The sequence below is a fragment of the Balaenoptera borealis genome (genome assembly GCF_965194805.1).
Source record: "Balaenoptera borealis genome assembly, chromosome: 6".
NCBI classification, from domain to species: Eukaryota; Metazoa; Chordata; class Mammalia; order Artiodactyla; family Balaenopteridae; genus Balaenoptera; species Balaenoptera borealis.
In genome coordinates this window covers 133,857,167-133,878,377 of record NC_138863.1, presented here as the reverse complement: position 1 = coordinate 133,878,377, position 21,211 = coordinate 133,857,167, and the positions used below count along the sequence as shown (strand labels likewise).

At 58.2% G+C, this 21,211-nt stretch overlaps 2 protein-coding genes and 1 long non-coding RNA gene across 3 annotated transcripts in view; 2 read left to right on the top strand and 1 right to left on the bottom strand.

The window, feature by feature from the left end:
- Positions 1-777: 777 nt before the first annotated feature.
- On the bottom strand, positions 778-4,050 carry TMEM185B (transmembrane protein 185B). Its single transcript, XM_082395885.1, has one exon. The coding sequence runs from the start codon at positions 3,451-3,453 to the stop codon at positions 2,401-2,403; it is 1,053 nt and encodes a 350-aa protein (XP_082252011.1). The 5' UTR covers positions 3,454-4,050; the 3' UTR covers positions 778-2,400.
- Positions 4,051-9,490: 5,440 nt separating this feature from the next.
- RALB (RAS like proto-oncogene B) overlaps positions 9,491-21,211 on the top strand; it is a 69,282-nt gene continuing 57,561 nt past the window's right edge. The window contains exon 1 of the mRNA XM_082395879.1: positions 9,491-9,587. The gene's annotated coding sequence lies outside the window, so the exon portion shown is untranslated. The remainder of the gene's footprint in view (positions 9,588-21,211) is intronic.
- LOC309630575 lies at positions 10,862-14,974 on the top strand. Its single transcript, XR_014245763.1, has 2 exons — positions 10,862-11,579; positions 13,336-14,974. It is a non-coding gene; the product is annotated as an uncharacterized lncRNA (long non-coding RNA).

Here is a 21,211-nt window from a genome sequence, read left to right as displayed (position 1 = left end):
CCCCCCGGGAGGGACCCCCCCAGGTTAGGAGGGATCGTTTTAGGTGTCAGCAAGCCCCCGGCCTCAAACTAACTAGGAGGGGCTGGTGATCCTCCTGCTGCCCCCAAACCTGCGCTTCAGTCCCTTCACCGACCTCCTCCTTTGCTCCCATATCCTACCCAAGCGTAAGCCAAGGTCTTTGAGGTATCGTTCGGGGGCGGAAACAAAGGCGGGCCTGAAGTTCCGGGCAGAGGTCACCCCGAGGCCAGTAGCACCCTCCCAGGCGCGCTGCATACCCTGCTCTGGGCCCGGCCCCTCCCCCAGACAGGCTGCTAGGACGAGCACCACCTTCCCGTCAATTGTAACTGTGTGCTTTGTGCGCGCGGGCCGGGGCCACATTCGAGTTGCTTTCCGAAGGATCTGCACATCCATGTCTGGCTCAGAGTAGGTCCTCGACAAATGTTTGCTGAGAAAGCAAATGAATGAATCCTTGCTCATGAAATGTCACACCCACTGCTGCTCAGGGCTGCCGCCCGCATCCTGACAGCTGGCAGAAGCTGACTGTGTGCACGTGGTGACCTCGGTGCAGTTCTCCGTGACTAAACTGAGCTGCGGCATCCCCAGGCTTCCAGGGACCCAGGTTCCCGTGGGCCGGCTTTGCTGCTAGCGTGTCCTCTCACCAGGTAAATTGTTTGCTTAATTCATATGGAGCGCAGCTGAGATCATTTTTTACTAGGTTGCTAGTTAAGAGAAACAGGTTCCCTCCAGCCTTCTCCCCAGTAATAATATCAATACTCCTTTTAATTTTAACCTTCTTTTGGAAGTATTTATTTGTTCTCAGTCACAAGAACATTGCTCTCCCAGGATCTGGTTTTTGCCCTTCTGATTCCCTGGTACCACCAGTACCTAAAGCAAAATTTAAAAAATAACCTGAACTATTACTTCCCTGTCGCTGCCAGATCAAAAAGTTTGGACCTTAAAGTAATACTTGATCCTGCTGACCATGTCCGGTTAAGGCCGCTCTCTCCAGCTTTCCAATGACAAGCACAAACACCACTTTATATCATGGCCAACTAATATTCTAAGATTCTTAGAAATGGACAAACCACCTGCTTCTTTTGGTTGTTCCTGAAGAGAAGAATTCAAGGTGCTAAATAAGTGTCACTTTAGGGTCTGGTACCACACTGGAGCATGTCACGTGTTCCCAAAGGATGGTGGCTCCTTCCAAGAGAGACCTCCAAGCTGCGCAGACGGAATCATCTAACACCTGAATATGAAGATCCTTGGGACTTTCAATCCCCATATTCACGCCCAGAATTTTTTTTTTTTTTTTTTTTTATAGAGAGAAAGTCTTTATTTATTTATTTATTTATTTATGGCTGTGTTGGGTCTTCGTTTCTGTGTGAGGGCTTTCTCTAGTTGTGGCAAGCGGGGGCCACTCTTCATCACGGTGCGCGGGCCTCTCACTATCGCGGCCTCTCTTGTTGCGGAGCACAGGCTCCAGACGCGCAGGCTCAGTAATTGTGGCTCACGGGCCCAGTTGCTCCGCGGCATGTGGGATCTTCCCAGACCAGGGCACGAACCCGCGTCCCCTGCATTGGCAGGCAGATTCTCAACCACTGCGCCACCAGGGAAGCCCCCACGCCCAGAATTTTAATAAGACCCCATGCCAGGTACATATTCATGTTTTAAGCAATCTTTAACAACCTCTGCAGTAGACATCTCTCTTCACATATAAACTTAAAAAAATACTTTAACATAATACACCGTACTGCACAGAACTAGAATTCAACACATTACAGTGCTACAACAGTCATATAAATATCATATATGGATGGATTCACTGCATTAGAAAAATTCACCTATTAGGCTGTTAAAGACCAGTATCGGCAAAGCCCAAAGAAAAACCATTCTAACAGTAGCAACACTAAAAATAACAACTATGAGGCTTATATGCAAGTGGTGGGAAAGAGAATGCTTTACATTTGCTACTATGTCACAACAGGCACAATCTGAAATACAATTTTACATTAGCAGTGTATAAAAATACTTTTCAAAACAATACTTTTGATAGGTATAGTACCACTTTAAAATCCCCAGCTGTGTAGTCACTCCATCTGAGGACCTGCCTGAACAACCCTATTCACTGCTCGTGGCTGGCTCACGACACCAGCCTGGAGAACAAGTGCGTCACAGAGGCGCACCACGCACACACAGCTGCACAGTAAAATAGCCTCCTACGTCTCTGGTGAGTGCTGATGAGTCACTGATAGGCAGCAACCTCAAACAAGGCATGAAATGATGTTTGGAGCCTGTTTTCAGTTCCAGGTTTGGCATGGATGAGCAAAGAGGTCAAAGGAAGGTGGATTTTGTGTGTATATGGTTTCTCTTCCACTTGTGGACACGCCCCAGAAGACGAGTTTAATCTGGCATATCAATACTTAACTTGGGGGGTGGGGGAACATATTTCCCAGGGCTCTGGGTTATCACCACCCTGGCCTTCTTTCCAAACATCGGAGCGATTTTAGGCGCTTCTGACGCCGATGTTTCTTCAGCATCTTCATTATCTTCATGATGTAAATCATAGGAAATGTTCCCATATTCTCTTAAAAATGGGAAAATTTCGAGCAGAAACTGACAGAAATCTCTGCGAATACCAAACCACCAGTGGTTGCCCCCTTTCCGCCTAAACGTTGTGGCCATCAACGTGATTAGCGAAAGCCAAAGGGGGACGAATATGGAGATGAAGGAGAACGCGTTGTGGCCGTCCAGCCTGTGCACCAGCAGAACCTCGAAGGTGAGCAGGGGCACGACGATCGTTATCCAGCTGATGGCCATGGTCACGTGTGTTCTTCTCTGCTCGGCAACCACATCCAGGGAGCGCAGAAACAGGAGGGACCAGACGATGTAATACAGGACCACCAGGCAGAGGAACGACATGAGGATCCAGAGCGGCACAAACACCACCAGCCACGGCCAGTGGATGATCCGGTCCAGCCTCAGGGCGATGAAGATGAACTGCAGGATGTTGACGGAGCACAGGATCTCCAGCTCCAGGGACCGGTCGTGTCGGAAGCCCCACACGCAGGCGGCCACGGACACGGGGGACACGAAGAAGAGCGGCATGAAGACCAGCAGCCAGAAGTGGGTCCCCCGCTCCACCCTGTCGCAGACCAGGACCTCGAACATGAGCAGCAGCAGATGGATGCCCACGGCGATCAGCATGGCCTTGAACTCTACGCAGGCCTCCCCCTCCGTGCGGTAGCGCGGGTTCCGCGCCCAGACGCCCGCGCCCACCGAGGCGCCCGCGAGGACCAGGAGCTTCCACAGCCAGATGGGGGCGAACACGGCCCAGCAGCTCCACTGGATGACGCCGTCCAGGCGGAGGGGCAGCAGCACGGAGAAGAGCAGCAGGCAGGCGTAGATGAGGAACTTACTCGGGTTGAAGTCCTGGAACAGGCCCCTGGGGTTCATGGCGAGGCCGCTGCCCGCTCCCCGGCGGGCGCCGCGTCTGCGCCGTTCCCGGCTCGCCGCCTCCCCCGCCGGCCCGCGACGGTTCTCGGCGGGCAGCCGCCGGGAACCCGCCGGGAGCAGCTTCCGGCCCGCGGCGCCGAGGAGCCGGAACACGTGCGCGCTCGGTCACGTGGCTCGGCCGGAAGCGCGTTGGGCGGGGCGTGCGCGCCCGCCCGCCGTCCCCCGGCGCCCCGCGGGGTTGGCCGGCGCGGAGTCGGCGAGCGGGGTCCTCTGTCCGCCCCGCTGCCCGCCTTCACTCCGTACCCATTTGCAAAGCAGCTACTGCGTGTGGCGCCGGGAGGGTCGGGGCGGGCGACTCGGGCCGGGTGCCTGGCGCGCTGCTGACGCCGCGGCCGGCCCGTTGGCAGCGAGCGGGCCGCGACCTCGGGCGGACGCTTCCTGGCGGCGCCGGGAGCAGGGAGGTGGGAGTGACCTCACATCCTCCGGGCCGGGCCAGGGGCGGGGCCGGGCCAGGGGCGGGGCCGAGGAGCGGTGGGCGCGGCCTGCCGCGGGTGCCGCACCCTCGCCCGCTGCCGACCCAGGGGCTCCTGCCCCCGCGGGGGAGGCTCGGCGCCGGGCGAGCGGAGGCGGGGCACTGTGTGGGCGCGAGGCCGGGCGCGCGTGGGGGTTTGCGAGCGGGGGAGTGGGTGCCGTGACTGAAAGCGCTGGGCGGGCGCGCGCACGTGAGGGGGCGGGTCTGTGCCTGTGCCGGGGCGGGGGGCCCCGTGTGTGCGATCTGCGCCCGGGGCGGGTTGCGGGGCTGTGCTTGGAACGGACGGCTTCCGGGGCCGGGCCCCACCTGGCGGGGCGCCGGCGGTCGTCGGGCTGCCTGTGCGGTGGCCGAGGCAGAGTGCCGGGGCCGTCTCACCCCAAAGGTGGAGGGTGGGTGCCGGGAGGGCGCTAGACGCCGCAGGGCCCCGCGGCTGAGTTCGGGGCAGCGGCTGCTTCCCGGAAGCCCCGGCCACCCGGCAGCCTAGGAGCAGAACGGAGATTCCGATTCAGGCTCTCACCTTTAAGTCCCTGATACTCATTTTGACGTATGTGGCCCAGCTGCAGTCTGACTCTCGCAGAACGCTGTCGGGACAAGGGCTTTGCGGCCGGAGATCAAGAAATCTGGCTTCCAGACCCTGCCAGCCAGCCGCTGAGAAACCTGGGCGCGTTCGCCCCGTGCTGTCTTGGCCTCAGGGTCCTGGCTGGTGAGTCGGGGGCCGGCCGGGTGGTCTCCGGGGGCCAGCAGCGCCGCAGCTCCCCCGCTCTCGAGCCGGGCAGGCGCTGGAGGCCCCCTGCCTTCTCCAGGCTCCCGTGCAGAGCCCTGCCCTCCAGCCCCCCTGCCATCTGCCAGCACAGTGCTGGGCTCCGACGGGGAGGCCGCCAGGGGGACGCAACAAGGAAGGGGTTCCCGAGAGACAGGTGGGGGCCACGGTCCAGTCTCGGGAGCTGGCTTCCCCCAGTCGGCATCCACATGGTGTTGGTGAGGCCCGGTGCGGGGGTGGACAGTCCCAGCCCTCGGAGCTCTCCCAAAGCTTCGCCACCCTCACCTCAGCCGGGGCAGTCGGGGCGGCCTCGGGGGCGGGACTCCCGGCCGAGTGAGCCCTGCCAGGCCTCAGGGTTCAGCCCCAATCTCAGACACATGTCTTCAGGGCCCCTAATTTGTGAGGAACCCCTTGGGAGTCATTGCGGGGAGACCGTTAGCTGAGTGGGGTGCCAGCCTCTCACCCTCAACCCCTTCCTTCTATCCTGAGTCGCTCTAACCTGTTTGTCTTGCATCTTGGATTTTCTTTTACTATTCCCTTTCAGAAAGGGATTTGTCAGCTAAAACAAAATTTTAAATTCCAAACCCCTCTGCCAACCCAACTATGAAGTGGGCTAATAGAAGCACTTGGGACCGTTTTGAGGATGAGATGAATCAATACATGGAAAACACTTTGCATTTAAAGACACGTGAGATATCAGTGCTACCACAGTGGGGAAAGCAAAGCTTCCAGAGGGCAGGGGCCGGCTGGCAACTCCACAGGGAGATGGCGGCCGAGCCCGGTCCCCTGGACCCTGTGGGGACAGGCAGGAACCCTGTGCCAGATGACCTCAGGGCCTTTGCTGCCAGCGTTGCAGCAGAGATGGGAGTTTGGAGGGTGTTTTCTCCTCTGCAGCTGCTCAGGACAGGCGTCTCGTTCTCCTCATCCAGGAGGGGGATCTTGCGATGGCCCCTCACCATCTGATGTGTCCTTGCTGCCCCCCTCCTGAGAGAGGTCGGAGCCTGCTTCCAGGTTTGAGGTGGAGCCACAGGGAAAGGGCTGCTGTCTGCCGCCCCCTTAGCCGGCTTTCCTGGGCCCCCAGGCCTGGACCCTCTGTTCTGTACATGGACCCCTCTCCTTTGCTGTTTTCCCTAATGCGGCCAGTCTCTCGGGGACCTGCTCTTGTCCTTTTTTTTTTTTCGCCGTGCCACGAGGCGTGCTGGATCCTAGTTCCCTGACCAGGGATCGAACCCAGGCCCCCTGCAGTGGAAGCGTGGAGTCCTAACCACTGGACCGCCAGGGAGTTCTCTGCCCTTGTCTTCATGTTGACCGTTAAAGCTAACAGACTGTTTGCTCTGTGCCAGGTGCTGACGACCCAGCCACCCGTGAGGCTGGCACACACCCCAGAGCGTAAAGGCTTTCATTTACAGAGCGCGTGCGTGTGTGTGTGTCCGTGCCCGGGTCCCCCAGTGCAGGCCTGCCATGCTGAGTCGGCGTGGGGGCCCGAGACGTGTCCGCATCCCACCACCTCCCCCCTGCTCAGCATCCTCAGCTGGCCTGGGAGGCCGCCCCGAGCCTGCTCTGGCCCCCCTGTGGTCCCCTGCCAGCCTCCCGCCCTTCCCCGGAGTGTGCCGTGCTGCTCTCTCAGTCCTCAGGGCTGGCCCGCTGCCCCAGCCCCCTCCCTCCTGGCCCCCCAAGACCCAGGGCTTCAGGCCCGGGACAAGCTTCTCAACCCCTGCTGGACTGAGACCCTCCGCTGACCTCCCTTCACATCGGGGCTTTGGTTCCTGGGGGACTCCGTTCACTGGATTGAGTCTGTGTGCCCATCTTTCTGCTCCTGAGATTGGAGTTTGGACCCCTGGCCAGCACTTAGGTCATAGCGAGTGCTTACGGAGTGCTGGTGAGTGACTGAGTGAGCTCACTTGCGCCTGCTCAGGACGGGGTTTCTCCGGCCCGGGATCAGCTCTGAGCACGCGGGGCCGGGAGCCAGGCCCAGTCCCCAGGCCAGCATCGCGGGCCCTGTGCCATCCCCTCCCGGGCCAGGGCCAGCTGACTTCAGAGAACTCACGTATTCGCTCTCAGTTTCTAGTTGTGGCCGGCACAGCTTGCTGCAAACGTCGCAGCACAACAGTGCCTGTGAGTCGGGAGTCTGGGCGTTGGGCGCTCAGCGGGTTCCCTGCTTGAGTCTCACAGGCCGGAATCGAGGGCTGCGGTCCCTTCTGGAGGCTCTGGTGGGAATCGGCCTCCAGGTTCATTTAGCTTCTCTGAGTTCAGTTCCCTGGAATTGTGGGACTGAGGTTCCCATTCCCTTGCCAGCCGTCAGCTGAGGATGGCTCTCAGCCTCCCGCATTCCTGGTCGGTGACCCCTTCACAGCCACCGACGTTGGGTTGAGTCTTCCCACTGTTGAATCGCTCCGGCTAAGCCTCCTGCGGCCTCTCTGCTGCCTGCCTTTTCTGTTTTTAAGGACCCGTGTGATTGCGTTGGGCCCAGCTAGATGGTCAGTCCCCCTGCCCCGACCCTGAGCAGCTGGGACTAGGGCAGGAGTCCGGGTGGGACCACGGTCCCCTGGCCCCAGGAAGCAGGATCCCCCCGCTGAATGTCCTCCAAGTAGGTGGCTGGGGCAGCGGGGTGACCTGGACAGAGAGCCCAGGGACATCTTCCCTTTCAGGCCTGTTTGGATTTGCTTACATCGGCTTCTTCACAAGGAGGCCGCAGCCCACCTGGCCCTTCGTGTCACCCTCGGCGCCCCAGTGCCCCTTGTCCCCCATCCCCCAGGCTAGCGTGCAAATCCTGGCGCTGATGTCCCCAAGCTCCGTGACCTTGGCAAGCAGCCCAGCCTCCGGCCCCCATCTGTGACATGGAGATAACCTCACAAAATTGTGAGCGTAAACCAAACAATGTGCTCGCTGATCCCGCCCCGTGGGCGGCTGTCGTTTCTGTCTTGGCCGTAAAGGAGGCGTCCCTGCTTCGGGAAGCCTGTCCTCCCTGCCGTGCCGTCAGTCCCGGGGCTCACAGCGCTCTCCTTGCTCGCCCGGCTGTCCCTGGCACCCGCTGCATCTCCCAAGGGCAGGGCCCCGTCTTTCATGTCCGTATCCGCAGTTTCTAGCACAGGCCTGTACACAGTAAACGCGTCCAGGAAAGCACAGGCGGGCAGGAGGGACGCAGCTGACGCGGCATCTTTTCCACGTGCTGAGCAGCGGGCCAGAACAGCTTGTGAGCCCAGAGGTGCTGGCTTTGCAGGGAGGAGTCTGGGCTCCCACGAGGACAGCCCTGGAGCAGCCCAGCCCCTCGTACCTGCGCCGGGCTCAGTATTTCAAAGCTCTGTGTCATCTGAAGCTCGTGTGGCGGCAGAGGTGCGACTCTCATTTCACAGGTGGGGAAACTAGACGCGACCACAGTCTTCTGCTGAACTTGCGGCTGCAGACTTTCTTCTGAGCCCTGCTGTTGGCCCGGCTGGTAGCTCGGCCTGTGCGGTAGCTCAGTCCGGTGAGAATGGCCCCGCTGAAGACCCAGACTCTGGTTGGGACCCCTGGAGACTTAGGCTCACGTTTTAGCAGCTTTTCCTCAACTAGTGTATTCATTTAAGAAATACGTATCGAGCATCTGCCCCGTGCCCTGGGCCCCGTCCTGACATGGGATACAGCATTGCTCAGCTCCGACCGCTTCTCCCATGCAGGTCCCTTCCCGGTTCAGGAGTCACCTCCTCCAAGAAGCCCTCCCTGACCAGCCCCTCCTTCACGTACATCACCCTGTTCTGTTTCTCCTGTTTCCTATATGGTCACTAAATACATGCTCACTTTAGGAACATCCAGAAAATGAAGAGTTGTTTAGAGAGAGAGAAAACTCTGGTCTTACTTCACTACCTACAGAAAATCCATATTAACATTTTAGTGTAGTTCTTTCCAGGTGGTCACCTCTGCAAAGACATGTCATTATCCACATGCCATTTTATTCTGCTTCTTGGTTTAACACGAATTCTGTGACTCACTTATTTGCATGTCTCTGGATCATGCACCGAACAATTGATGGTGTCTTACAGGCGCTGTCAGCCTGTGTTGAAACCCAGCTCTTCCAAAGGGGTCCTGTTTGCTTCTGACGGTCACCTGGGGGCCCTGCCAACTCCAGAAGACTTTGCATTAAATTTCAAATAAACTCGGTTACAGCATTTGCTCGAGGTGTTTTCAGACCACGTCTGTAGCGCAAACTCAGACTCCAGCCTGCGTGAGTCCTGGCTTGTTCTTGGTGTGTTCCCTCCCCACACCTGGGGCCGAGGTCGACACGCCATTTCCGTCTGACAGGGCTGTTTATCATTCCCCTTCCGTGCAGGGAATAGCCCCTTGGAGTCCCAGCTTTACTTACATGCCTCGTACTAGCTACCCCATCCTGGGAATTCTTTTTCCTTCGTGGTGCATGAGACAGCGATGTGTCTTATAATCAACGGTGTCTTCAGTGTGATGAAATACCGTAAAGAGAAACGTGTCTCAGATTCCCATAAACACGTCTTTATGAGCATCTATTTAACGGCTGCACATTACCTCCCAGGGTTGCCTGCCGTCCTCGCTGTGTCTTGGCGTAATTTCTGTTCTTTTCTGTGGTCTTTCTTACTCCACACAGCTTCCTCTGCACTCAGATGATTTCTTTTGGGTAATTCCTGGAAATCGAATTGCCAGACTGAAGAAATGAATATTCCAAAGACCCTTAACACATAAAGTCTAGTGTTTTTGGAGGCTGATGTTTTTTTCTTTCTTCTGTGTCATCTTTGCAGAAACAGAGTTGGTGCGAATCTGCCTATACTGGCAGCAGCTGGCCGAGTGCTTTCGGGCTGGGAAACTCCACAAAGGTGAAGAATTAACGTTAACGAGGTAAAAAGGCCGAAATCAAAGGTAGACTCAGGTGTCGGGCTGCATAAGATTGAACGTCAACTGAAAACTAGGACTGGCTTGGACATGCGTGTGTGCGGTCAGTGGTTAACTGGGGTCGATCACAGTGACCTCCAAATGTTAGGAACCCATAAACTGAGCCCCGGGATAATTTAATTTGAGGCATCCGAATAGAGTTAAACCTTATTTATTTATTTTTGGCTGCGTTGGGTCTTCGTCGCTGCTTGTGGGCTTTCTCTAGTTGTGGCAAGTGGGGGCTACTCTTCGTTGCGGTGCACAGGCTTCTCATTGCGGTGGCTTCTCTTGTTGCGGAGCACGGGCTCTAGGCGCACGGGCTTCAGTAGTTGCGGCATGCAGGCTCAGTAGTTGTGGCGCGCAGGCTTGGTTGCTCCATGGCATGTGGGATCTTCCCGGACCAGGGCTCGAACCTGTGTCCCCTGCATTGGCAGGTGGATTCTTAACCACTGTGCCACCAGGGAAGTCCCAGGACTTGAACTTTATTAATTCAAACTTTTTTGTGTGGTTGTGGGTAGAAGCTTCCTGAATGATGGAATGTTCAACAAATGGTAGGCCGCTCAAGCATCCACCGTTTGTACTTAAATTGGCACCACCAGGACTTCCCTGGTGTCCAGTGGTTAAGACTGCGCTCCCAGTGCAGGGGACCTGGGGTTGATCCCTGGTCCAGGAACTAGATCCCACGTGCTGCAACTAAGGAGCCCCGCATGCTGCAACTAAGACCCGGTGCAACCAGAATAAAAATAAATAAATATTTAAATAAATAAATCGGCACACCTCGGTGTCTTCAACAGTTTGCACGTGTCGTCTGAGCGTTCTTCTTCAGTCTCATGTACGCTATTAATTTACTCGGCCAAAGAGTCCTCTGTGGTGCTGAGATAACCCTCACTCCTGCTCTCACCTGGATTTGTCGTAAATTGCGGGCTGGTGTGTCGTGGATGGATGCTGTCTTTACTGGGGCAGAAACAAGACTGTCAAATTTGGGTCACAATTTCACCCTGGGTGCCTCTCATTCTTTCACTGACTGGTGTGAAGTAGCAAACGATAATAAACAAACCAGTAAATACAAGAAATGCCTCTGCCTGTCCTTCAGAGCCAGGCCCTGCAGTCACCCCAGGAACCGTAGGGGGCTCCTGCCTTTAGAAAGCTGTCAGTCTGGCGTGTGGGGCACAGGGGGACACGGGGTCACCAGGTGTGGTGTCCCTACTGCACAGCTTCAGTGGCTTCTCGTTTCTCAAGACCAAAGCCAAGCGCCCGCCCTGCCCTTCAAGGCCTGGTGGACCAGCCTCCGCCAGTCTCTCTGGCCTCATCTGACCGCTTGGCCCGCGGCTGCCTCCGGGGCGTCGTGGGCTTGAGTGCCTGCGCAGATGCCTGCCCGGGGGACGTGGCACTGAGCCTGGCCCCGCACACGAGCTTCAGGCCGTCCGCGCGTCCCCCCGCTGTGGTCGCCTCTGGGACTGGTACATGCCAGGCCTGTGGCCTTGGCCCCAAGGACTGCTGACTCCGTCATACAGGCAGAGGGCACAGACACGGCACACTGAGCCACCCAGAGAGCCGTCCAGAGGCCCCCGGGCTGAAAGGGACTAAAAGTCAGCTGAAAACGAGAGGAAAAGAAGCACTGGGAGTACGCCGTAGGGTGAAGATTGGGAGATGGGGGCAGGAGGCTGGAACAGAGCCTGGAACTAGACCGATGCTGAGACGCCCCTGCGGCAGTGATCCCCAAACTTCCCGGCACCAGGGACCGGTTTCGCGGAAGACAGTTTTTCCATGGTGAGGGGGGCACGGGTGGTTCAGGCAGTGATGCGAGCCATGGGGAGCGATGGGGAGCGGCAAGTGAAGCTTCGCCCGCCCGCCCGCCCGCCACTCACCGCCTGCTGTGCCGCCCAGCTGCTAACAGGCCATGGACCAGTACCGGTCCGCGGCCCGGAGGTCGGGGACCCCCCCCCCGGGGTATTTCAGGTGAGTCACAGAAGGGACCGCCTGGATTCAAATCCCAGCTCTGTCATTTAACCAGATGACCCAGCGCCTGTGAGGCTCGATTTTCTCCTCTGTGAGATGGGGATGGTAATGTTGGCCTCATGGGATGGAGGTGGGATGACAGAGGTGTAGGGCTGGCACATCCGGTCGATGACCAGTATCTGTACACACTCCCCTACTTCCTCTCTCACTTAAAGGAGAACTTCAGTTCTGTTAGTTAAGTAACTAACCCAGATGACTGGCAACTAAGTCACTTCTCCACCCTGGGCCCAGGTCTGCTTTACCAGTTAAGGGGCCAGGGCAGGACAGAAGTCTTCAAATTCAGGTCCCAACGCAGCACTGCTGGCTAAAGAGGCAGTTACCTGGACCTCAACCCAGACTCCCCAGGTCAGAGTCCTTGGGGGTAGCACCTGGAACCCAAACTTTGTTAAAGCTCCCCGGATGATTGCAGCCAGCAGCAGGCTCTCAGAACCCTCAGCCCAACGGCCCCTGAAACGCCGTCTTAGCCCTGAGGGTCTGTGTTTCTCTTCCCACCAAATGCCCCGTGCCGCCTCTGTGGGGGTCTGGCGTCCGTGCATCTGGTCCAGAGTTCACCTCCTGCTTTCATCAGAGATGGGACGGTTCCCCTGCTGCTGACTCAGGTGATGAGACCCCGAGGCGGGACCACTAAGTCTAGGACTAAATCTGTAGCCCCGCCCAGTGCCCGGCCCTGGAGGTGGTTCGAGGAGAGGAAACAGCCAACCTCTGAGCCCGGGGCTGCTTTCTCACCACGAAATATCTGAATCTAAACGGAAAATATACATCTTTAAGGCTGGAGATGCATTACAGAATCAGAACTGAGACCAAGCAATCCCTTCCTTCTCGTGTAGCAAAGAAAATGAAATTCTGCAGAGTTCCTGCTGGTCTTAGATTTTTCTCTTTTAAGAACCTAAAAATTACTTACCGTTGCTGAGGTTCGTTCCAAGTTGCCCCTAACAGCTGTAAACTTCCCGGCTTTATCTAGGGAGCCCTCAGGGCGGTGAATTACTGTCCACGTAATGAATTCCTATTGCAAATCCAGCATTAGCAGATTTCCCCCATGAAGACAGATAATTTCTTGAACTCCAAGTGCTTTTATGGAGCAGGGGGTTGAGGGAAAGAGGTTTTACTTTACAGTCTCTAAGTGGATGATTTAAAAAAGCTCAGTAAAATGGTTTTACTGGCCATCAGGGCCACCACAACAGATGTATCCGCAAAGGAAACGCCATCAATTACACGGTTGGGGTTCTGGGGTGTGTGGGGAGCGGAGGTACGAAGAACACCTGGGATTTTTTTTTTTAATTAACAAAAAATATGAACGCATTTGGAAGTAAATAGAAGGCCCAGTTTTCCCCTTTTGGGCTGAGAGGGTCTTCGGGAGCGAGAGGCAGGAAAACAGTTTTCACCGTTAAATATGATAACGATGACCATGGCAGTGACAGAGTAAGAAGAACTGAGGTTTATTCGCATGGGGAGTGGGGGTGCCCACATTCCGGGCGGACACTGACCGAGTGTCTGACCGAGGCCCCGGCCGGGCTGTGCACCCGGGGTCCCTGCCCTTCGCTGCCCTGTCTGCACAGTAACGCAGGGGGAAGACGGAGCGCCGTCCACGCTAGTGCTAAGTCGGACACACAGCCAGGAAAAGCCCAGAGGGTTTCTGCCAAACAGCTGATGAGAAGTTGGTTGTTGTTTGTTTTTCTTTCCTGCCATTTTATTACAGTGAAGTTTAACAGCAGAGAAAAGTCACATGACCTTGGTGGATCCAGAAGTTGGCTTTAAAGAATCATTTCCTAAATAATCAGTTTCTCACCATTAAAAAAAAGTATGTTTTGACCTCGGGCGAATACAGAGGGCTGTGGATGAGAACCTCTTTTCTGACATAATAATACAGGCAGTGCCGGGGGGTGGGATTTTGGAAAGATGCTGGGAGGGGTCCTTGCCCCTCCCCCAGGGCCCCGGGTACTGGGAGGTCACGGCTGCCAGGAGCAGAGAGTTGGGTGAGGTTAGTGGCCGGGCAGGCACGGAGAGCTGGCTTTTCTCCTTTTCTTGGGAGCTTGGTCAGAACGTGAAATTCCCGTGTCTGTCCTGGGTAGCGCAGATCCAAGCAGCAGACTCTGCCGGCTTCCTGTGAGCGAGGTTCTGCAGCGGCTGCCGCATTGTCCCCATCTTCCAGTGGAGAAGTCTGGATGGAATCACCCCTTCGTTTCCACCTGAACACGGGGACCAGAGGAGGTGGGGCGGGGAGAACAGGGCCTCAGACCCGGGCTGGGCCGGCCTCTCAGTACACGGAGCAGGCCTTGGCATCAAGCTGCGTCTCCTCCTCCCGGAAAGCAAACACCCTCAGCAGGGCTGGCGAAGGGCACGGTCTGGGGCCCTGCTTCTTCCAGCTCCTCGGCCCGCCGTTGTGTGGTCCCTGCGCTTGTCCCGCCCCGCCCCGTCTGCTGGCCCGGCTGCTTCCAGGCCTAGTGCCCTTGGGGCAGCTTCTCTCTGGGGGGTAGCGCTGTGAGCCTAAGGCTGGGTTTTCTGTGGGGCGGCCCTGGTCTGCATCCCACCTTTGCTGCTCACTGGCTGCAAGACCTCAGGCACGCATCTCGGTCATCGCACCTCTGTTCTCTTTACTGTTAGATGGGGCGATGCTAGGACCCAGGAGGGCAGCTGTGGGACTGGCGGAGGGCAGGCTCGCGAAGCGCTGGGCCAGTCCTGGCGTGTGGGAAGCCATGCCAAGGACTGTCGGCCGCCCTTCTGGTTAGAAAGCAGTCGTGCCGTCTTCAGCCTCCATCCGCGGATTCCCTTGGACAGAGTCCGGGGCGCGCTGGCTGCCGGCTGCAATGCTTCCACTCCAGTCTGATCCCTTTCTCTCTTGGATTAGAAAGAGGTCTTGTAGAAGCTGTGTGCTGACCTCTGTCAAGGTCAGCATTTTGTATGCAGCTTTGGAGAAGGGAGTGGGATTTTATTGCCTCTTTGGTGGGAAAAATTACGTATTGTTTGGGTCCGTGCTAAACCCTGACGCCCTTGTGCGATGGGGACACTTCTGCAGCGGTGGATCCACCAGGGGGGCGGTGTGGGTGTGTGCGTGTGCTCACGCGCGGGGTTATCTTTTGTCCTCAGAGCCAGGACCCCGTCTCTAGGTGGCATTGGAGAGGGTGGGGGGCCGGGGGGCCCATGTCCCCACCCCTAAGGCTGGATTCAAGCTTTTGTTTTTTTAAATTTATTTTATTGAAGTGTAGTTGATTTACAGTGTCATGTTAATTTCTGCTACACAGCAAAGTGATTCAGTTATACATATATATACATTCTTTTTCATGTTCTTTTCCATGATGGTTTATCACAGAATATTGAATAAAGTTCCCTGTGCTCTACAGGAGCCCCTTGTTGTTCATCCATTCTATAGATGACAATTTGCATCTGCTGACCCCAAACTCCCACTCCATCCCTCCCCCGCCCCCTGACCCTTGGCAACCACAGGTCTGTTCTCTGTGTCTGTGAGTCTGTTTCTGTTTCGTAGATAAGTTCATTTGTGTCGTATTTTAGATTCCGCATATAAGTGATATCATATGGTATTTGTCTTTCTCTGTCTGGCTTACTTCACTTAGTATGATCATCTCTAGGTCCATACATGTTGCTGCAAATGGCGTTATTTCATTCTTTTTTATGGCTGAGTAGTATTCTCAACCTTTTATTTTGTCTGAACCCCTCATTTGGACGCAGCTGGATCCCTCTCTTACATAAATCATAGTGAACACGTACATGGCCTGTATGGTGAACGCCTCATTTGGACGCAGCTGGATCCCTCTCTTACATAAATCATAGTGAACACGTACATGGTCTGTATGGTGAGCCGGGACACTTGCAGGCTGGGGAGCAGGTAGGATCGTCGTCCGCATCCGGACCCCCGAGGGTCCCGAGGCTCAGAGCGGACAGGACTTGCTCAGCTCAGACGCTGGGGCAGCAGGGCCAGTGGGCACAGGTGGGCCAGCTCCAGAGTCTCGGTGCACAGCCTCCTTCCACCCAGTGAGGAGAAAGTAGCGTTTGCTGAGCGCCTACTACGTTCCAAGCGTGATGTAGGAAAACGTGGCTAAAATCCCTGAGGCATTCCTTCCTCCCAGGAAGAGGGGCGGATGGGCAGCAGGCGGCTCTGCCCCCCTGGGCCTGACTCTGCCAGCCTGGAGCCGACGGAACGAGGCACTGTCGGGGCGGCGGGGCCATCGCAGGAGGAGGGCAGAGCCGCGGGCAGCCTCGGCTCTCCCTGCAGGCAGACAACCCGGAACACAGCTGCGGGGCTGGCTGGGTGCCCGCCCGTCCCATAGGGCCTCCCTGAGCGTGGAAGCTGTCAGCCCGGCCCCCAGGGCTGCTCGCCCAGGCTCATCACACAGGTGGGCACAGCCCAGGTGCCTGACGGTTCGGGCTTCAGGGTCACGGCCTCGCCACCGGAGCCCCCGTGGGACACCCAGGAGCTCTGACTCGGCACTTTGGGTTGCAGAATCCCACAAGCAGTTAATGTGGGCTGGTGGGGAAATCCGTCTGCCGGTGGTTTGGCCAAACCTCCGATCTCTTGTGAGACGGAAGGTGCAGGGCGTGCGCTGGGGCTGCGGCTTGGGGCTGCTGCCACCAAGGGGGACAGGGACCCCTTCCCCCTGCCGCCGTGCCCGCCTGCCAAGTGCGGTGGGTGAAGCCAGGCCGGGGCTCTCCCGGCAGCTGTGCCTCCCCCGTAAGTGCCCCCAGTCCCGCTTTTCTCGCGCCCCGAGCGACAGCGCCCTGCACCCCCAGGCAGTTCCTTGGCTGCCGCATCACATGGTCAAGGTGACGGCCGAGGTGCCGCCCGCCGGACGCAGAGCCGGGAGCCTGGGCGGGCCCTGCGGGGCGGAGGCGGGTGCCCTTGCTGCCCGGCCTCCTTGCGGCCTCAGGGCCTGGGGCTGTCCTCTGAAGGCTCTGGGACAAGCACAGGGAGGCTGACTTGCGGGATCCCAGATCGTAACGGGGGCCTCTGTGTCGGGAGCTCGTCTCCTGCGGGGGGGTTGGCGCCCTTCCTCGCTCGCTGGGCAGACGGTCCCTGTTTCCCCGTCACCCTCCGCGTGCTCCCCGGCTGCGGGGCTTCCGGGCATCGGCGGGAGTGGGGTGTGTGGCGAGCTTGCGAGGCCGGAGCTGGGGGCAGCTCGTGGGTGTGATCTCGCGGGGGTGGGGTGGGGGGGGGACAGCGGTGAGCGGTCCTGAAGCGAGATCTGCGCTCCCGGCGCAGGAGTTGGAGCTGGGCGGCTGGGATGAAAACCAGGACTCCTAGCCGAGTCCGCCCGGGGCCGGAGGCTCGGAGCACCATGGCCCTGGCTCTTTCCCCCGTTTGAAAGCAAGAGTGTTTCAAGGAGGCAAAATCTGCAGAAACAGGTACAAAGTTTCTTATTAGAGACACAGCACAGCTATGGGAGAGCTCCACGCAGAGAAGCAGTTTATTAATTTGAGGCAGAAGCAGGGCGGAAATACACACGCAGAGAGAAAGGTGTGGGCGTCCTCTCTGCTGGGGAGGAGCTCAGGAAGGGGGCGATTTAAGTCCCTTCTGTAGGGCAGGCCTTCCGGCCTTTGTTTACCTTTGGCCAGTTATCTCATTTCTTTTCTCACACCGGACTGGTCCCAGGAACCTCCCCACGTGCGTGCGCAACTTTTTGCTGCGAGGGGTCCCGGCGCAGAGGCCTGTGGGTGCATGTGCACACTTATTACGGGGTGGGGCCCGGGTGGGGCTCCTCCCTCCTGACCCCCAAGGGGCCTTCGTGCGCGCGTGCAGGCAGGACGTTTTCCTTGACCTCAGGAGCGGGGGCCTCATCTCTCTACTTCAGCGGAGCTCAGCTTCTGCCACCAGCTTTGTCCTTGGAGCGCGTGGGTGAGACCCGAGCTTCAGCGTTGCTCCTCGTGACAAACCCCCGGTGTCCGGCCCAGGGGCCCATCCATCTCCTACCTCAGGCGGGTCTCAGAGAAAGAGGCCGCCGGGCCCCGCCGTTGCCCTGGCACGTGCCCGGGTGCAGGTGGGCGCCCCCCACACACACCTCGAAGGAACCCTGACCCCAGTCACAGCCCAGGGCAGAGGCTGAGGGAAGCTGAATCAAGGGGTCCCGAGCCTGGGCCCCCTGGAGGGGCAGAGGTGGGTCGGGGAAGGGCGGTGACGGTGGCTTTGCTCCACAGTCATCTCTGCGGGCTGAGATTCCGGGGTCTCTCCCGCTGGCTCCGCAGCCTCCCGGGCAGGGCTTTCCACGTCGGGGTGTCAGCGAGGGCGGCCCGTCCCTGAAACGCCACCTCCTGCTGGTCCGATGCTGTCCGCGTCCGCGGCCCGCAGGCTTCTTCCCGCCACCCCCGGCCTCCTGCGCTGCTGGACTCCGCGGCGTGCAGCCCGCTTCCTCCGCGAAACGGCCCCTCTCAGCCTTGCCGCCCCTCCGGGGCTCCCCCCGCCCCGGGCCTTTGTTTCTCTCAGCCCCGGCCCTTGTCCTTCTCTCTCACCCTCCTTCGTGTTGCCAGAACCCTCTTCGTTTCTGCTAGCCCGGTTCTCCACAGCCCCGAGTCCGGGGACGCATGTGGCCGCCTGCCTCACTCTGCCGTGCCGACTCTTTGCCCTGCAGTCGTCTGGAATCCTCTCTTCCTCCAGGGCCTCGGTTCCTTCCCTGCAAGATGGATGGGACGGTACCACGCCGGGGATTTGTCGTGAAGATTGTCTGCCATGACCTGCTTCTGTCCTTTCCTGGAAGGCAGCTGGGGGGTGGAGTTTGACGGAGGCGTAGACAGCGGGGAGCTCCGGGGGAGGGGCGCGAAGACTGGGGGAGCCGCAGGGCGTTCCTCGGGGCAGGCTGCCGGCCTGGGCCTGGCTGGGAGGCAGGGAGGTCACGGAAGGGGTCACGGGGTCAAGGCCAGGCCTTGAATTGTGTGTGGAGGGGCCGGGGGGTGGGGGGCGCCCCAGGGGAGGCTTCGGCGGAGACCCTGGCCCAGGCCTCCCTGCCGCCCATCCTGGAATAAGAGGTGGAGAACTTGGACGCGCTCCGCGGAGATGTCTTGCGCGCGGCCTGGGTAAGGAAGATGGAGGGTCCTTCCTCAGGACCCCAGCCTTCCTTCTCCGGTGCCCTCCCACTTCCTCGGGTTGGACTCCAGTTCTACGCCGACACCCTGTCTGTCTGTCTGTCCGTCCGTCTGTCTGCCGGGCGCCGGCTCCTTTCTGGACTTCGCTCTTCCGCTCCGTTTCCCTCCTCTGCTCCCTCAGCTTCAAGTGAGCAGAGCTTTGAGCACCAGCCACGTGGGGCCGAGGGGAGGGGGCACAGCCGGCCTCGCCTTCCCCGGCCCCCCTCCCTGTGCCCCACGAGGGCGCCACTAGCGTGTGGTCGCCACGTCGTTGTGCGATGAATGCTTATCGAGTGCCGGCATCTCCGGGTGTTCAGTGGGCGCCCAATGATGTCAGCCCCCCCTATAGTTTAGATGCCAGGATTTGAGGGCGGGGGCAGGAGCGACAAGCCGTGGAGGAGGTGACCGACTCTACCCCGTCAGGTTATCTGTGCGCGTCTCAGCGCATTCCAGGAGGTCACATGCTGATGGGCGTGTGGCCCAGGTGACCTGTGACTGTAAAGGTTCGGGGCGGGAGGGACCACAGGAGACGCCATGCCTCTGTTCCACGTTCTGAAATGTGCTGGCCCCCTTCTGAAATGGTTCACTTGTCTTATCACTGAGCTTGGCAGCCACTGGGGAATTTCTGGAGGGAGGAGGGGACCCTGGAAGGAAACCGCCCTTGGACCCATTGTTTCCTTAGAAGCCCAAACACAAAGAAAGGATGCAGTGGAGGTGGAGCTGCAGAGGGGCTTGTTTTTTCCCTTCAGATCCAGCCAGCCCCAGTCGGAAAAGGAAGGCTGTTATCCTTTTAGTCCAGTGCTTTGTTTCCTCTCCAGAGGGTCTGCATGTAGGTGGGATTTTGGCAGCTGGGGACAGGGGTGGGAGGAGGGGAGTTTCTGCATGAAATCATGGCCTGCAGGTGGGTGCAGCGAGTGGGACCCAGGTTGTCCTGCCGGGCTGTACGGCGCCCCTGGGATTCAGGTGTTAGCCTTCCCACGTGGGAGGAGAAGCTCAGAGAGGTGAGGGGGCTTGCCCGGGGTCACACAGCAGGTGGCGATGGGGCGTCCCCCTTGGTGGGAGAAGCAGCGGGATACACACAGGCCTGCCCTCCCCAGTCTCGTTGTGGATCATCCCAGGCCTTCCCTCCGTCAGCGCTTCCCGTGCCCACATGCCAGCCTCTGGTGGTGCCTTCTACTGCGTGTGCCACGGGGTCGGTGAGGGGCGGCTTCCAGGCATCAAGTGCGAGTGCTGGGGACTTTGGGAGACGGTGTCCTCACGGTGGGGTTCCCGGCCGCCACCGAGGCTGCCTCTGGGTGGGGCAGTGGGAGCCCAGCTCCAGGGGGAGAGGGACGGCCTCTCCTGGGGACCAGGAACAGGAGCGGAGTCAGTGCTGGAAGCTGGCTGGGCAGCGCGGCCGTGGGACCCTGACCCCGACAGTCACTGGCGGTTCGTCCTCGGCCCTGTGGGGCTGGCGGGGAGAACCCGCGCCTCCTGCCTGCCCTCTGACCCCACCCCCAGAGGGCCTATCCTGAGCCTGCCCGAGAGGGTGGACTGAGGTGGCCCCAGCTGTAAATAATCCCTGGGGGCCACAGGCTCACGGTCCCCCGCAGGGAGAGAAACAGCCCATTTGCCTCCCCGGGACCCAGAGGACCAGGGGAGGAAGCTCGGGACAGAATCGCGGGTCTGATACCCACCATTTGCCTGCGGGGAGCGGGGTCCAGAAGCAAGGGGACGGCCACCTCACAGCCCTAAGGATGGCTGCTATGGAAAAGCAGAAAATAAGTGTGGATGTGGATGTGAAGAGATTGGAACCCTTGCCCACTGTTGGTGGGAATGTAAAATGGTGCAGCCACTGCGGAAAACAGTGTGGAGGGGCCTCGAGAAGTTAAGAATAGAACTACTATATGATTGCAGTTCCACTTCTGGGTATATACCCTCAAGATTTGAAAGCAGGATCTCAAAGAGATATTTGCATGCCCATGTCCATAGCAGCATTATCCACAAGAGCCAAAAGGTGAAAGCACCCCCAAGTGTCCACTGATGGGTGAATGGATGACCAAAATGTTATATGTATACATACATATGACACATGCTATATGGATGAACCTTCAGGACGTTAAGTGACGTGAAACGAGCCAGTCACAAAAAGACAGATACTGTATGATTCCATTTATACAAGGCCCCTAGAGTAGTCAGATCCTTAGGGGCAGAAAGCGGAAGGGTGGTTGCCAGGGGTGGGCGGGGAGGGGGCCTGGGGAGTTACTGTTTAATGGGGACAGAGTTTCAGTTTTGCAAGATGAAAAGAGTTCAGAGATGGCGGATGGTGATGACTGCACAAGGATGTGAATGTGCTCAATGCCACCGAACCGGGCACTTGAAAATGGTTGAGATGGTGAGTTTTATGTTGTGTATTTTACCACAGTTTAAAAAATAATAATAAATGAATTCAAAGCAAAACAAAGTCAAGGAAACGGATGTGAACCAAAGGGCCCGTGCAGGCCAGGTTGGCGTCGCATTATTTAATC